At 31.4% G+C, this 18,900-nt stretch overlaps 1 protein-coding gene across 1 annotated transcript; it reads right to left on the bottom strand.

The window, feature by feature from the left end:
- Nucleotides 1-253: 253 nt before the first annotated feature.
- LOC113739105 (UDP-glycosyltransferase 71K1-like) lies at nucleotides 254-1,687 on the bottom strand. The gene has a single exon (XM_027266351.2). The coding sequence runs from the start codon at nucleotides 1,685-1,687 to the stop codon at nucleotides 254-256; it is 1,434 nt and encodes a 477-aa protein (XP_027122152.2).
- Nucleotides 1,688-18,900: the final 17,213 nt, after the last annotated feature.

The raw sequence follows: 18,900 nt of genomic DNA, 5'->3' as shown, positions 1-18,900 counted from the left end.
ACAAATCTTAGAAGAAACCTATGAACCACCAAGTTTATACTAATATTTAGCGGAAAAAATGAAAAATGAAAGTATTCAACTGGAAAGTTTAACGAAAGCAAGAATAGATTTGAAAGCATAAGTATGACCACATAAAGATGGATTGAGAAAGAACTAATATTAAACCAATAAAGCAAAAAGAAAAAAAGGAAGTTGAAGAAACTTCCCTTCATCTGTTGATTGATGATCAAGTGACAATAAGAACTGAAAAAACTTAGAAACTTCCCTTATCTTTTCCAATGTTGATGTGCATATCTTCAATCAAACGTCCAAGTGAAATGAATGAAGAACCCCCATTTTCAATGGCCTTTCTGCTCATCTCCTTCATTTCTTGAACTCTTTTTCTTATCGGATTCTCTGTGTCCATCAAGCATCTGATAGCTTTCTCGATTTTCTCAGCCACTACAAGATTCTGTGCATTTTCCATTCGATAATCCATTTTCAAGTCCAAAGCCAGTTCCAATTCTCTTACCAACTCGAACGCATTGATTTGTTGCTCAGCATATACAGGCCATGTTGCAACAGGCACCCCATGCCACAGGCTTTCTAGTATAGAGTTCCAGCCACAATGAGATACAAATCCCCCAACTGCTTCATGAGCCAGCACCTCCATTTGTGGTGCCCAACTACTCACCAATCCTCGATTTTCGACGCGTTCTAAGAAGCCTTGCGGCAACATCTCAGAAATATTGGAATGTTCACCTATCCCTTTTGTATAGGCCTTTGATAACCGGACTGACCACAAGAATCTGTATCCACTCCGCTCGAGTGCAAGTGCCATTTCTGCTAACTGGTCAGGCTCAAAACTACCCATGCTTCCAAAACAGAGAAATATAACTGATGATGGAGGCTGATCATCTAGCCATTTCATTACTTTTTCGTGATCAGGCTCTTGCTTTCTGCCCTCCAGGTCGAGCAAGGGTCCAACCGTGTAGATTGGCGGTGTTTCAGAATCGAATTTCAATTGATCCACAGCATGAGGTTCTAATTCTGCAAACGTGTTTATGATGATTCCTTTTGTCTCCTTGAACTTGGTAGCATGTTTTACGAATGAGGAATAACCACCATGCTTGTTAAATGCATAAGAAGGTATAACCTTTGAAGGTATAGGGTGAGAATAAGTTGGAATAATTGAATCAGAATCTGAAGTCTCGAACTCTCTTCCATTTTGGCTATAGTGAAATGGAAGATAAAACATGAAGCCAAGATAGGCACAGCCAGAGGGGAAGAACACATATGAAGGAACGCCAAACTCATTCGCTACATCAACCATCGAACTACAGAATAGATCAACAACTATCCCGGCAAGAGAAGTGATGGATTCTGATACTAGTACTTGATCAATTATTGCTGTTTTGACATGGGATTTATGGCTTTCCAAATAGAGAGCATAAAGGTTTTCTGGGGAGCTCCAGACCTGTGGTAGATTCGGATCTACTTGAGGAATGTTGATGAATTGAATACCAGTGTTTGAAGCAGCCACTTGTTGAGTGTAGGACTCCAAGTCTGGGCCAACAGGTGAGCTTATGACCAGAACAAATATTGATAGCTGATCATCTCTTTCAGTTAAGCGCTTGGAGAGCTCAACTGTGGATATTAGGTGACCTATGCCTGGTGATGGAACAAAAACAAGCTTTGTCTTCTTCATCTTTGTAGTGTAGGAACTGGTATAAGAATTTTATTCTGCTATGGAATTTTGAGCTATGCTTGCATAGATGAATGTTTACTTTGCTATACAAACCTCTGCTTTTAAATGGGAGGGTAAAGCATCAGCAACTTTGACAAATAGGCAACAATGTGCACATCATTCTACAGTGGAATGGCTAAAGTCAGAGATCCAGAATTATTTTTAACATACTTCTGATTTCAACATTTGACCATCCAATGGTTTTGGAGCTTTCAGATTAACATTATTCTTTCTGACATTTTCTTACAGAAGTAAGAATTTACGCAAATAAACTTAATCCCCACAGTAACTCCAAAAGCAGGCAACTTTTGGAGTCCTGTGAGGGACTTATCTACCCAAACCCCAACCCCAACCCCCCCAATACCGATGTGAGATAGAAAACCCCACAGGGTGCCCCGCTTTCAGCTTAACATTATTCAAACACCCAAAATATTTAGATTCCTCCAAATTGTGGAATGGTACTGCAAAGTCAACAACCATTGCTAAATAAAACTAGGATTCACATAATTATCGCAGACATATATTTTATCCCCTATATTTAGACGTTTTTGCAAATTTAACTTCACTTGTTACAAAAAAATAAACTCTTAACGAGTATAGCTTTGTGGTTAGTGACATTTATAGTCAGCTAGGTTATTGAATTTTTTTTTATTTAACTCCAGTGGGAATAGTCCAAAACCTAAAGGATGAAAGCATGAGCAAAGATTCTAAAATCAAAGAGCATAGCCTGAATATACACTCGGGTTAATTACACTTCACCCCTAAATCTATACCGCAATTGCACTTTGCCTCTATGAATAAAAAAAATTCACAGTTTACCTCTTTGAAAGATTCCACCATATAAAGGTTGGGGTAGAATTTTATTTTTACAAAATAACATTCCTCTAGAGGCGGTGGCTAAACCAGGATCTTCGGTCATAGGATACAATAATTTATATTAAATTTACAACTTGTGGTTTGTGAACTTTTAGCTCAACTAAATGTTTCTCATAAGGTTAATAGACATGAAGTAATTTATTCAATATTGCCAAAATAAAATAAGAATTGTGTATAGGTTGTCATTTATTATGCATTTAATAGTTATCAGGTCATCTAATGGTATAAAATTATACAATAGTTAATATTATGCATAAATCTATGAGATGTACATTGATATATACAATAGAAAATTAATGTGTATTTGGCCAAACGATCCAATGAATTTTCAATTTGCTTGTAATTTATATGCTTAGACACATAAGTGGAGTTCAATATTAAGCAAAATAAGGTTAATTAGAAAGGACTTACAAATAGTACTATTATTATACTTTCTTTCAAGGTTTCATTGTAGAAATGGAGAAGGCAACTGTAAAAAATTCCAATAGTTTCAAAGGGGGCAATGGTTCTGTCCCCATCGGTCCCCCATAAGCCCAGTTAGGCCTTCCCCTAGTTAGATTAGGATAGAGTAGAGTAGGGATGACGATTGACCAAAAAATAAAAATAAAAATAAAAACTCTAAACTTTGTATAGGTTGTTCTGTAGCTTTCAAAATATTAAGGCAATGTGGGACGAAGATTAGAAAAATGTTCCGTCAATCATGATATTTTCTTGACTTACAATAATATTTCTTTTCATTTTCCACACTAACTTCAGCAATAGAAAAGAATCTTAAAGGCACTTTACATTTTGTTTCGAGCGTTTAGTTGCCAAAACATATGACAAGAAGTTAAGTATGTAAAACATATTCCAACATTAAATGTTCAATCAAGAGTCATAATTGTCATTTTAAAATGGGTTTTTCTAATGGGTGCCCAACTAACACACCTAATTTCATCCAACTTACTATATTATATATATACTATTCAAGAGGCCCTGCGCATTCGTGACCCGTGTTAATAGTGCATTTGTGTGCTGATGTTTTTTTAATTTTTTTTTTGTGTAATGTGGTGTATGAATTGATGCAGAAAAATATTTTACAATATGTAAAATAATAGCGAGGTAGTAAGTTTTGATTGAATGAGGGTAATTGGAAAGAATTGTTGGTAGGTTATCATATAGAATGTGATTTAATGTTGAAGTAAAAAGATAGTAGTGTATATATAGTTATGAAATTGGAGGATATGGGAATAGTATTAAAGGTTGAAAGGCATAACTTTATAGTTATTTTATATTGGAGCAACTTTTACAAGTTCATTATCGAATATGTGCATTCAATATTCGTTCATGCCTAAGTGGGTAATTACGAGAGTATAGCATGATCAAATAATATGGTATCATAGCATTTTTTTCTATTCATAGGTTAAAAATTTATCTTCAACTTTGATGGCCCAACATTTGTATTGGTAATAGAAGATGATTATATTGTTTTTGTTTGGCAATATATTTGCAGTATCTTATGGCTAAAGTAAATTTATGTGCAATTTTTTTGTATGTGTTTGAAAAAATTTGGCTTACTAAAATTTCCATGTCTGTGGGCTTGATGACTACATAAAATGCGAACTTTATGAGGAAACTTTCTCTTGCAGAAAAAATGCCTGCAATTGTTAAATAAATAAATAAATAGGAAGTTGTATTGTTGAACTCTGTGGATATATTTTATTATTAATTATGTTACCATGTTGCTTTTGCTTGTGTGCTTTCAATGGGGATGATATTCCATTCGTAGAAGCTAGTGTAGTGATTTGGGTTGAAATTTTGAACTCTAAATGTCATCACTCCAATGTAGAAAAAATATATTAGTGAATTTGGCTGTAGATTGTGATCGCCAATGAATTTTTTTCATCCAGAATTTGAGGATTTTCATCTAGTTTTAGAAACCATATTTTGTTTCCAACTTTGAAAATTACTCTTCTTCTTATGTGTGGTTCCAAGTAATGTATAAATTTTGGTGGTATGACCTGCAATTTAGATCTAAATACATGTTAAATGTGTTTTGGAGAAAAAATGATGTAAATTCGGGAAATTTTATAAAATGAATACCAATGTATCATTGTGGTTCTTCATACTGCATCAAGAATGCATTGATTGGAGAAACTGTAATGGACAAATAAAATAATAGTTAGTTATAAAGTAAGATGGATATATTAGGTTTTTATTTGTTTTAAATAGTAATTGTACCTAAATAAAGATGAACCGGTGGATATGATTGTATAAAAGAGGCAAAAAGATAGTATTTTTACAATATAATTAAAATACTCATGATTATAATTGTGTAATAAAATATAAAGCTAAAAGCTCAAGGTATACCAAGAGCAAATGCTAAGAAGAGGGCTATGAAAATAATCCAAATTTGGTAGAAACAACATTTTCTTTGCTTTAGGCTGCCAAAGTAGCAATGATTACATCAAAACTTCTTCGGATTTTTTTATGGATATATATTGTTTTATTTTCTTTATGAATACATATAAATGTCTATATAAGTTGAAACTCATTGTTCCACGTAGAATTTACATTGCATGGTATATTTTGTAACCATCATTGGTTATTACAATTTCAAATAAATCAGCCAAAGATACAGCAATCAACTAAAGTAGTTATTTGCCTATTCATGCAAAGCATTCACCCTTTTATATACTTTTATATATGTGCGTGTGGTTCATAAACCAAACATTCGAAAGAACTATTGGAATTACGAAATTAATTGAAAAAAATTAAAGTATCGAAAACAAGAAAAAAAAATTTTGAAAATGAGAAAGACGAATTCTAATAATATAAAAGAAACTAGTAAATTATAGAAAATATAAAAGAAAAATTATGAGCATGCATATAGAGGACCTAAAGAACGGATCATTGATGCTAGGTCTAAGAAAAATTTCCAGAACAAACAAGCGAGCAAAAGAAGGGAAATATCAACAAATAAAATAAGCATAATATACAACATAGACTTCTTGAGAATAAGCAAAAGAAATGCAACTCACTCTTGAAAGAAGTTTTTGGAAACAAAAGAAAACAATAAAAACAAGAAACAAAGTACTACGAAAAGCAGTATAAAGAAAAAAAATACTAAGGGACCTAAAACAGCAGAGAGACAGCAATTTGTTATTCAGTAAAAGAGTAAATAAATAAAAAGGTAAAATTGAGCATTTAATGCAGGGGCAAAGGCGGCACTGTAAGTGGCAAACAAAAAGACAGAAAATTTTACCTGCTCCACGCTCCACGGAAAATGTAGCACAATAGCGGGTAACAAAATTACCGATTGGCCAGGGGAAGGGAAGCATAAACAATTCGTAAAAGGGAAAAGAAAGGGGCAAAAAAGTACCATAAAATAGGCAATACCATAATACAATACGAGGCAAAAAAGGTACGCATGATATATAGCATTGCAATTATAAAAGTAAGTCAGAGTCAAACAGTGAAGCTTCCAACAGAAGGAGCATCTTTTATTCATCTTTCATTTTTCAATTGAAAGAAGCTGAGAAACAAAAACTGATGTCTGTGGTCCACAAAAGAGAACAATCAAAAATAGGGCCAAAGAAGAAGTAAATTACGAAGCAGCAAAACAACTTGTAACATAGATCTTGGATCAAGGCAAAAATGAATGGCATAGGCAGAAAATAGGAAAAACTAAGGCTAAAGCAATATCTCCAAATCCATGACACCGAGCAAATGGACCATAATAGGGCAAACAAATTGACCAATGGCCAAATAACCAACCGAGACACTTTTTTACTGTTCATTCAAGCAACACCCACTTTTATATAGTTAGACTAGTCCAGAGGGTGAGCATTCGTGACCCGTGTTAATAATGTATTTGTGTGCTGATGTTATTTAATTTTTTTTTTGTGCAATGTGGTGTATGAATTGATGCAGAAAAATATTTTGCAATCTGCAAAATAATTGCGAGGTAGTTTGTTTTGATTGAATGAGGGTACTTGGAAAGAATTGTTGGTAGGTTATCACATAGAATGTGATTTAATGTTGAAGTAAAAAGATAGTGTATATATATTGTATAGTTATGAAATTGGAGAATATGGGAGTAGTATTAAATGTTGAAAGGCATAACTTTATAGTTATTTCATATTGGAACAACTTTAACAAGTTCATTATCGAATATGTGCATTCGATACTCGTTCATGCCTAAGTGGGTAATTATGAGAGTATAGCATGGTCGAATAATATGGTATTATTGCATTTTTTTTCATTCATAGGTTAAAAATTTATCTTCAACTTTGATGTCCCAACATTTGTGTTGGTAATAGAAGATGATTATATTGTTTTTGTTTGGCAATATATTTGTTGTATCTTCTGGATGGAATTTGTGCATAATAACATAAATGGCTAAAATAAATTTATGTGCAATTTTTTTGTATGTCTTTGGGTTAATATCTGTTTAAAAAATTTGGCTCACTAAAATTTCCATGTCCATGGGCTTGATGACTACATAAAATGCAAACTTTATGAGGAAACTTTATCTTGCAGAAAATGCCTGCAATTGTTAAATAAATAAATAGGAAGTTGTATTGTTGAATTCTGTGGATATATTTTATTATTAATTATGTTATCATGTTGCTTTTGCATATGTGCTTTTCAATAGGGATGATATTCCATTCATAGAAGCTAGTGTAGTGATTTGGGTTGAAAATTTGAACTCTAAATGTCATCACTCCAATGTGGAAAAAGTGTATTAGTGAGTTTGGCTGCAAATTGCAATCATCAATGAATTTTTTCCATCCAGAGTTTTGAGGATTTTCATCTAGTTTTAGAAACCATATTTTGTTTCCAACTTTGAAAATTGCTTTCCTTCTTATGTGTGGTTCCAAGTAATCTATAATTTTTGGTGGTATGACCTGCAATTAAGATCTAAATATGTGTTAAATGTGTTTCGGAGAAAAATTGATGTAAATCAGGGAAATTTTATAAAATGGATACCAATGTATCATCGTCTGGTTCATTATACTGCATCAAGAATGCATTGATTGGAAAAACTGTAATGGAGATATTGGGCTTGGAATATTGGTGGGATAAAATCCAAACCCAACAGGACAAATAAAATAATAGTTAGTTATAAAGTAAGATGGATATATTAGCTTTTATTTGTTTTAAATAGTAATTGTACCTGAATGAAGATGAACTGGTGGATATAATTGTATAAAAGAGGCAAAAAGATAGTATTGTTACAATATAATTAAAATACTCATGATTATAATTGTGTAATAAAATATAAAGTTAAAAGCTCAAGGCATACCCAGAACAAATGCTAAGAAGAGATCTAAATTTGGTAGAAACAATATTTTCTTTGCTTTAGCTAGCACAACTTCTTTGGATTTTTTTTATGGATATATTTTTTTTATTTTCTTTATGAATACATATAAATGCCTATATAAATTGAAACTCATTGTTCCATGTAGAATTTACATTGCATGGTATATTTTGTAACCATCATTGGAATTACTTTTACAGCAATCAATTAAAGTAATTATTTGCCTATCCATGCAAAGCATTCACCCTTTTATATACTTTATATTTATGTGCATGTGGTTCATAAACCAAACATTCGAAGAACCATTGGAATTACGAAATTAATTGAAAAAAATTAAAATATCGATAATAAGAAAGAGTTTTTTTTTTTTAAAAATGAGAAAGATGAATTCTAAGAATATAAAAGAAACCACTAAATTATAGAAAATATAAAAGAAAAATTCGTGGGAAACAAAAAAAAAAGGGCAGAGTAAAAAGGGGAACTTTCCAATAAACAACAGCAGAGGTTGGCAGAAGCATGGTAAAAAAACCGGCCCATTCATCTGGTCCACATAGGATAAAAGTAGAAAGGAACCAAGCAACTAAAGCATACATGCTGCTAGTATAAAAAATAAAAAAATAAAAAAAAAAGAGCATACATGCTGAACTTAGGATAACAGTAAGTAAATAAAAATGAGGGTCAAAAACCAATAAAATTAGAAAGGAACCAAGCAACTAAAGCATACATGATACATGCTGAACTAAGGAAACAAGGAATGGCATAACAGAAAAATAAGAGATACTCAAACCTAAAGTAATACTCATAAATATGTACGTGGGCCAGGTCTGTGGATCAGAAGTTGCAAGAAAGACACAAATAAAAGAGGAACAAAGAACAAAAAAATTACAAAGAAACCATGCGCTGAGTAAAAGAGGAATAAGAAATGGCACAACCGAAAAATGAATGACCACCAAGGCACAAACAACCGGAAAGGCAAGAGCCGACGCAAATGGACCGCAATACCCTCAACATTTCAACCAATACCCGACATAACCGACGGTGACACTTTTACTGTTCATTCACCCAACTCCCACTTTTATATAGTTAGATTAGATATACATATATACACACACATACTAAAAATTATTACCCTTTCTTATATTTATATATTTTTCTTAATTAATTTTACTTTTTTAAAATTCGAACATCTTAAGTACATTTTAACGAGTACCCATAGCACCCTTAGATAGACTCTTTCACAATTAATAGTAACACAACATGCACCTACTCTGTTATATGCAAAATGTTTTCTACTTGTTTCTATAATGATTTTTAGCTTTTTACTTCTTTATTACTTTGAATATAGTAAGGCACAACCTTAGACATGTTACAATTACATATTTTAAATAAAATTCATTACATCTTGCCAGCTTATTGTAGATTTCTTTGTTTAAATACCCTTTTTTTTAACTTTTTCTGCAAATTTATTTGGTTATTGACAAATAAAAAAAGAATGAAAAGGATCAGTGCGTTCAAGCTTCTGTTTTCTTGTATAAATTTTGTTTCAATAAAGAAATATATTAAATATATTAAATAAGGAAAAATGCATGATTTAAAAGATATTCTTTTTTGTCGGATATTAGAATAAATTAAAAAAATGAGTTTTTTGCCAAAATAACCATTTTTTCAAAAATTATTCACACAATGATTCAACTCCAAATTTTATTACTAATCTCATCTTCTGACATTATCCCCTAATAGGGACCAACCTCCTCCATGCTTTCTAAATCAAATTCTTCAAACTCAATCAAATTCTCATTTCCACCATTATTAATATAGGAGGCTTCAGACTTATGAGTATCCATCCAAAATAAAAGCATAAGACTCCTTTCCTCAGCCCTACATGCTATTCCCCCCGTATAGCCATATGCACAAAGAGTTCCCATTCAATGTAGTATGACAAAATCAAGGCTAAAACTTCGGAAAGAATTAATTGAATGAACAGAGTGATGGAGACACCTTTCCATAGCCCTACATGCTATTCCCCCCGTATAGCCACATGCACAAAGAGTTCCCATTCAATGCAGTATGACAAAATCAAAACTAAAACTTCGGAAAGAATTGAATGAATAAGTGATGGAGAGTTTTGTACAAACATACTAATAATTTCAATTTTGCTAGATTTGTAGTGAGCTTTTTCCTTTTCTTTTTTTAATAGGAAAGAGAGCATCAAAAAGAGAAAATTACAGCAACCGGAATGGAGATGAACAATCAAAATTTTAGACTTTGCTTTCGTGTTGTTATAATTCCAATTTCCCTGGATTTGTGGTGAGTTTTTCTTTATTTTTGTTTTTTTTTAATAAGAAAGAAAGCATTACAAAGAGAAAATTACTGCAACTGGAACGGAGATGAACAGTCAAAATTTAGATTTTGCTCTCATCTTTGGAAATATCGTTAGGTTTATGTTAATTATTCAAAACTTTTGCTCTCATGTTTGGAAATATTGTTAGATTTATGTTAAGTATTCAAGACTTTTTTGGACAGTACAGTGACAAGTAAAGGCAGAGAGAGTATTATAGTCAAAAAGGAAAAGATAGATTCAAAATAGAGTATTATAGTCATGTAGGAGATTTTTGGGCTATATTAATGGCTATTGAAAGGTTTTATCCTTTTTCTCATTTCCATTTGAATTTGGTCGGATGGATAACAGAAAAGGTTGTTACTAAGGATGGCAATGCGCGGGCACCTGCCCCGCGAGGGGCTTTTGTGGCGGGGACGGGGGGAATTTTTCCCCCTGTTTTGCGGGGGAGCGGGGAAGTATACCCCCACCCCATCCCCTGCCCCGCTACCCACCAAAAAAATATATATATATATGTATATAATTATATATATAATATTTAATTTAATTAGTTATAAACTTATGATAATGATATTATTAGTTATATGTATTATATAATGTATATTAGTATATGCAATATAATTGATATTATCAATTATACTAATAATTATATATGTCTACTAATACAATTTATTAATTAGTTATACTAAATTTACTAATACATTTATACTAAATTCTAAATTACACTTAATACAATAACACTTTTTTCTCAAAAAAAAAGCACAAATACAATAATGAATTAGTGATTGTATTTGTACCAAAAATGAAAACTTAACTACTTTAGTTGTATTTATTTCATCATGTTGGATTGTATTCAAATAACTTTTGTTTGATCGTTTTTATGAGTTTCAATTGTGAAATTACAATGAATAATAACTTGGCGATGTGTTGATATTTTAGTACTTAATTATTTATTAAAATTTAACTATAATAAATTTTTATTAACCCCGCGGGTGCCTCCGCGGGGGAAGCGGGGAGGGGCGGGGGCGGGGGACCCTATCATTTTGCCATCCTTAGTTGTTACGGGAATAAGGTATGAAATTGAATCATTTTAGAAATATTTTTTGTGAAGGGAGTTATTTAGGCAAATAACTCTAAAAAGATCATGTAAACGATAGACTCGGGTTCCCATCTTTTAGATGCTCTATTGTAACATCTTAGCTTAGGTTTTTTGATTAATTTCATTTCAAATATGTAAAGGTAGTACTTCTTTTTTACTTGCTTTCCACTTATAGGAGATTGGGCATACCTGCCTCCATAAAAAATTAAAAATTAATCAATAAAATATCTAGGGTGGCATTTCTTCCCCTTGCACGGGGATTACCAATAAAAAGATCATCTAAACTAATTGTACATAAATAAGAAAATATTATATTTTTATAAAAACTCAATGAATGGCATATTTGCCTAAAACAAGTTGGCATCATTACTTTATTTTTATTTATGGTGAGAGAGCCTTTCAAAGGGAGTAAACATCCATTCTTTTAGTTAAAGGAGGCAAAGTGCAACTGAACATAAATTAGAACAAAAATTTTAATTAACCTTAAATATTTAATCTCCAATAAAAATTGAGTACCATTTCTTAACCAGAACACCGCAGATAGCTAGACTGAACAAACACAAAAAAATTCGATCTCATTGGGAAGGAATGAATATTGCATATGGCACCTTAGATTAGAATCTGTGTTTTGGCTAGTAGGGGTTGCTTTTGTTTGCCTGCTGTGGAACTGTCACCTTATTGCAACTAATTTTTGTTCGGAATAAACAGGATTGAGGCTCCTAAAATCACGAATTTGGTGGGTGCAATTAATGGTATGGATGAGTTTGATTTGAGATTAAGTGGATGAAATTAGGGATGACAATTGGGACAGGTACCTGCGTGCGGTTCATGGCGTAGGGTGGGGTGGGGTAACTTTCACCTTCCACTAAAATTTATAAGGGATAATTTCAGAAACCTCTCCTAATATTTTGCATAATATCACTCAGCACCCTTTTGGTTTTTAAAATCTCATCTATCGCCCTTGAATTGACATTTCTTATAATATTTTAGCCCCCTTGAAGAAATGCAAGAAAGATAAAGCTTTTCTTCCAATACTAACCTTATGTTATCCTACTTATGAAGCTTACAACAACAATAAAAAATAAATAAGGTTAAAACGTAAAAATATGAAAATTTGAGCTGTTATAAATGCAATAACAAGTAATTTTATAGATATACAACAACTATTATCTACCATAAAGCATGATGTTTTAAAAAAAGGATATTCCTAAATATATATTTGGTCATTGGATTATTTTTTGATTATTTTTTAAATTTTGACTCATTTATAATTTTTTTCTATAAGTAAGATTTATATTACAAACCACACATATGAAGAGATTATTTTAGTTTTCAGTACAACTTAAAGTACATCATGTATTAAAACATATTTTCCAAAAATTTTTTTGACTTCCTCATATATGTCCACAAAAATTTTCATGGCATTAATTACTCATCAAAATTGTCTCAAAGTGGTTGACTTTCGCTAGATTTAATTTATCCACATCTTTTGTTGTCTCGCCATAACCTTGATATAGAGAAATATAGACCATGATTAAATAACAATTTGCTTTTGCTAATACATTTTGTGGTTTAAAATTTTTATTTTGTTTTAGCTTTTTGGTTAAATAGCTATTGAGAGCAAGGGTAATGTTATCAATTTGTAATCTTTGATAAGAATATTTAGTCTTATCAATTTGATAAGGGAGGTAGTGAGATTTTAAAAATTTTAGAAAAGTTGAGTGATATTATGAGAAATCTCAGGAGAGATATCTAAAGTTATCCCAACTTATAAATATTAAATTATGTATATGTAATATAAATAATAATGCTATTATTATTTCATAAATGATAGGATACAACTAATATTATTAGTTATACTACTAATTATGTATTTATATTAATATAAATTATTGATTAGTTATACTAATATATTTATACTAAATTAATAATTACATTTTTTACTAATTGTACATTTATTCTATTATACACTTTTTTATTAATTATATACCTTTTACTAATTATACATTTATACTAAATAACTAATTAAATTTTTATACTAATTATATATTTTTTATTCATTATAAACATTCCCCCCCTCCCCACGAATATAGCAGGGAAACGGGCAACGAGAGGCGGGGGATGTTTAGGCAATGGGGTTTGAGGGGGAGCAGAGAGGGTCCCTTGCCCCCTCGTTGCCATTCTAGGATAAGATTAATTTTTGGGATAATATATGAAACGTCCCTTAAGGTTTTTCTTAATATCGCTTGGCACTCCTTAGGTTGTAGAAATATCACTTACCACCCCCTAGTAATTGTAAAAAGACTGTATTAATCCTTACTTGACACATAATTCACAACATATCAAATAAATAGAGCTTAAAAAAAGAAACGAATGTCACTTTCTTATTTTTCCCTTTTCTCCCTCATTCTCTCTTACTCATTTTTTGGATGACTATGCAATACTTTATTTGTAAATTATAATAAGTTGAATTTTATTTATCTTTTACTTTTTGTGATTATGATAAAGTAGGGTATTATTTATTTGCTTATTTTGAGTTAATTTTTTTTATAATGATTGGTATAGTTTAATGATTTGAGCACGAGTTAATAAGATGTTGAAAAAAAATACAAATTCATAATAAATCGATTTTGAGTATATAAAGTTAAATTGATGCAAGTGTATTTCTTTTCAAATATCTTTTTTATTTTTCAAATTTATATTTTTATGAGTTATAGCATTATGATGTGGTAATACTAATACTATAAGAAATTATTTTTGAGATGATAGTTTTCTTGAAGTGAACAAAGTGGTTTAAGAATATTTTTATTTAGCAAGTGAAAGGGTAGCTTAGGGATTTTAAAAATTTTGTTATACAAATAACAAAAGTAAGGGAGGTAAGTGATATTTTTAAAACCTCAGGGGTGTCAAGTGATATTAAGAGAAACATCAAGGGAGGTTTCTGATATTATCCCTTAATTTTTTGGATACAATTTTTGAGGAGTACCAATATTTGTTCTACTTTCTTTGCATATTGTTGTGCTACTTTCTAATTTATCGTATTGGAACCTAGATTGCATAATATAATTAGGGCGGTTGATTGTAGAAGTCCCTAATGCAGAATAAGCATTTCATCACGAATCCTGTCCTTTGATTTCGTGTTGTAACAGTGGGTTTTCCCGCCTTCGTTCCTCATTATTACATTACAGATGCCACCCTGTTATGATCTCACATGCATTTCATCGTAAAAGTGAACATCGTACGTTGACTCTCTATGACGCTTCAGCTTTTAGTGTGATGAATTTCTTTTACCTTTCTTCTTCTTCCCTTTTTCTCCTTTTCATTGTTGCTAATGTGGATAATTTTTTTGAAGATACTACCTTGTCCCTGTTGTACTACAAAGTAGAATACATTAAGACTAAAATTAAAAAAAAAAGAAATAAGTCTAGTTGGTTTTATACTAAAAAGAAGGGTAAATTTTTTTTTCTGAATTAGTGATTGGACGCACCCATTTGGATTTTCCTTATATTGGTTGATCAAATTAAAATATTTATTAATTTTTGGGTCCAATAATTCAAGGATAAGACTAAAATGGAATTTGACAAAAAAATATTTATTTTGATAAATGGGATAATTGCAGAAACCTCCCCTGAGGTTTCTGACACTTGCACTGACCTCCCCTGTGGTTTGAAAAATTACACTGGTCTCCCCTGAACTTACTAATCCTTTGTAAATTCAGTCCAAACGATTAAAATATTGTTTTAGGGAGTGAAATTAAAATTTTGTACCAGATTTGCCCTTTGTGCTACATGTCCAATTAATGACAAAGTACTACAAATCAATTAACAATTAATAAACTTTAAGGGGTGTAGTTTATGGGCAAATACGCATTACCTATTTAAAGTACCGGCTCTTTATGGGTATTTTACTTTCAAACATTTAATTTATGATAAATATATCAATGTTTGTAAGTAAAATTCAAAAAGTGTTACAGTAATATTCTTACAAAAAGGAAATCGGTAGGTTATCTATTTAATATAAATTAACTATTTTTAAAAAAAAGAAATGACCCATAAAGTATTAATTCTTTATGTCTTTCATCCATTAGATGAGTAAAGTATTGGGCTTTTATGGGCATTTTATTCTAAATCATTTAATTTATATTAAATATATAAATGTTTGTAACTAAAATTGAAAAAGTGTTACATTAATATTTTTACAAAAGAGAAACTGGTAGGTTTTGTTTTTAACAAAAATTAAATATTTGAGAGTAAATACAAATCTACCAGTTTCCCTTCCGTAAAAATATTAATGTAACACTTTTTCGATCTTAGTTATAAATATTAATGTATTTAACATAAATTAAATGATTCAGAATAAAATGCCCATAAAGAGCCAATACTTTACTAATCTAATGGATGAAAGCCATAAAGAATTAATACTTTATGGGTCATTTCTTTTTTTTTTAAATATTTATTACTGTAACACTTTTGAAATTTTATTTACAAACATTGATATATTTATCATAAATTAAATGTTTGAAAGTAAAATACCCATAAAGGGCCGGTATTTTAAATGTATAATGCGTATTTGCCCATAAACTATACCCCTTAAAGTTTATTAATTGTTAATTGATTTGTAGTACTTTGTTATTCATTAGACATGTAGCACAAATGGCAAATCTTGTACAAAATTCTAATTTCACTCCCTAAAACAATATTTAATCGTTTGGACTAAATTTGCAAAGGATTAGTAAGTTCAGGGGAGGTCAGTGCAATTTTTTAAATCACAGGGGAGGTCAGTGCAAGTGTCAGAAACCTCAGGGGAGGTTTATGCAATTATCCCTTGAAAAATTATTGCATGAGCAATAAAGAGAAGTATAGACTTTTTTATAAGTAAAGTGAGAAAGGTTTATTAAAAAAAAGTAAAATGAAATTTATCGGGTATTTGGAGGTTTCAAAATGCACATACTCCATTTTAGCCCTATGCATATTGGTTCTACGACCTATATGGGGGACTGCATGAGCATACGCCTGTATTTGCCATCTCAAATTGTGCTTTCCATTAAAGAACCACATTTGCCAAGTTCTTACAAGTTAGGGATTAAAATGGGTTCGCCATGCTCATTAACAGGCCAAAAGAAAAGGTCAATTTTGAAATGAAATTTATCTTCTCTTTTCCAAGATGACTCTTTAAAGCTTACTTATATTTTGAAATGAATTGATAAAATTACAAAAAGTTAAAAGTTGAGAATGTTAGTGATTTTTTTTTTTTGAAAATTTAGGGACGGTAAGTGATACTAGTTTGAGAAACATCCCTAATTATCCCGAAATTTAATTCTTTTTCACTAATAGTAGATTTTAGCAATTATTGCCCAAATTTGTCAGGACTATTTAAAAAAGGAAAAATCAAAAAATAAAAAGAGCAATTGTGGCACCAATATGGGAAAATGGCCAATTTCGTCCCTAAACTTTTTCTAGAGTCGATTTAGTCCATAACTTTTTATTTTTGACCAATTTGCTCCTTAATTTAATTTTTGAATTCAATTAAGTTACTTTGTGGCGGCACCACCATCTAAAAGCAATTGGATTTCTAAGTTAACAGTTAAATAAGGGTGTTTCGGGAACTTCAGGTGTGAATTGTAATCAAACTAAGTAAATTAAAACAATCATTAGCATTTGGAGTATTATTTAATTTAAAACTTTTTAAAGGTATTTTTAATTAATTTCTTAACCCGTCCTCTACCTTCTCCCTCCTTGCCACGGCCACCACTGCCTTCCCTTCCTTCCCTTTCTCTTTCTGTCGAATACTTTCCTCAGTCACCCTCTTTCCTATTAACCCACCAAAGATGTGATGTTTATGGAGATCAAGTAGGAGTGTGCAAAATCAAAAAATTTCGATTTATCAACCGAATTCGGTAAATTGGAATGGAAATCAGACTATCCAATTTTCGAATTAGATGAAATTGGGTCGAATTCGATAATGAGATTTTTCAAATTGGAAATTCCGATTTCAAATTCACAATTTGAAATTGAAATCGAAATCGGAAATCGGAATTCCTATTTCAATTTTAAATCCGTTTTTCATATATATATATAATATTTATATATATAATATAACATTTATATTATAATAATAATTTTTATATTCTTGAATTCGGTGATTCGGAATTCCTATTTCGATTTCAATTTTGGTTTCATATATATATATTATATATAATATTTTTTTTATATATAATATAACATTTATATAATAACAATTTTTATATTCATGAATTCAGTGAAATCAGAATTTACCGAATTTCGAATTGAATTCGGAACGAATTTGAATTCGAAGTTGGTGAATTCGAAATCAAAATCGATCAAAAATTTTGATACCAAAATTCCCAAAAATTCCTATTTCAAAGTTCCGAATCACCGATTTCGATTCCGATTTATACTCCTAAGATCAACTTTCACCTAACATCTCTCCATGGTCCGCTGCTAAGAATTGATGCTCATGGTGCATAACAGTAGTATTTCTCTCGGACCGAAACTATGCTTTTACTTTACAACAGCTTCATAGCAGAATGGGTTACGGTAGGTCTCAGAATTCCCTGGCTAACGAGTGACTAGCGTTGGGGAAACTGTTTTATGACTCCTATTAAACAATGTAGTTGTCTATCAGGTTTGGATAGGGTATTATTTAAAATATTATTTGGAATAATTACTGTAGCACTTTTTGTGATGTGATGTATGTGAGATAAAAAGTAGTTGGGAATATAAAAAGATAGGTTGGGAAATGTGTTTGTGATGCAAGCGAAATATTATGTGAGATAATTTTGGTATCCAAACACTAGTAAATGTGCTCAAACCACTAGAGGGAATTAAAAAAAAAAAGAAAGGAAAAGTAGGGAGTTCTTTCATTGGGGTCTCATTGGGGTCCCTGCTACAGGGTTGCAAGTCTATTACCATTTGCTAATTTTTTCCTTTACATTGGAAATATATGGAAACTGTATATTGAGGCTAAGTGGAATTTCCACCACGGCTAGAGAGGAACAGTCACTGTACATTTGAAATTAGTATACGTCACAATAGGCGCATTGATAAAAAGTTGAAAAACCACCAGTTTGAGGAAACAACATTGGAGCACCATGAACATCAACTCTTGAGGGAAATTGATAGCATCGCATCGGAAAAGAATGAATAAGAGTAGGAAACGACGAGAATGGCAATTGCTCCTCCTGGACAGCTCGGTTGGTCATGGGAAGCTTCCTAAGGTTTCGTTGTCCATTCTCCCCCACCAGGGATCGAGTCCCAGTGGTTACCGGTTTGAGGGGATGAGGTTTCTCCTCTCGAGTCTCAGGGGGATTAGTCGGATCTAACATACCCGAAATCTGGATACCCCCGAGTAGAAAAAAAAAAAGACGAGAATGGCAATTGAATCTCCCTTACTCCCTAGTCCCTAGTCCCATTCCCACTTATTCGAGGAAGCAAAAGAATTACAGCACCTTTTTTTTTTTTTACAGCATTTGCAAATTATCTCTCCTACTTTCTCAATTACAATGTAAATTCAAAGGTAGGGAAATTGGGTGGGGAGAG

Source organism: Coffea arabica, chromosome 6e (assembly GCF_036785885.1).
Source record: "Coffea arabica cultivar ET-39 chromosome 6e, Coffea Arabica ET-39 HiFi, whole genome shotgun sequence".
NCBI lineage: Eukaryota > Viridiplantae > Streptophyta > Magnoliopsida > Gentianales > Rubiaceae > Coffea > Coffea arabica.
The sequence above is the reverse complement of the archived record's forward strand: the minus strand, read 5'-3'. Positions and strand labels throughout refer to the sequence as shown.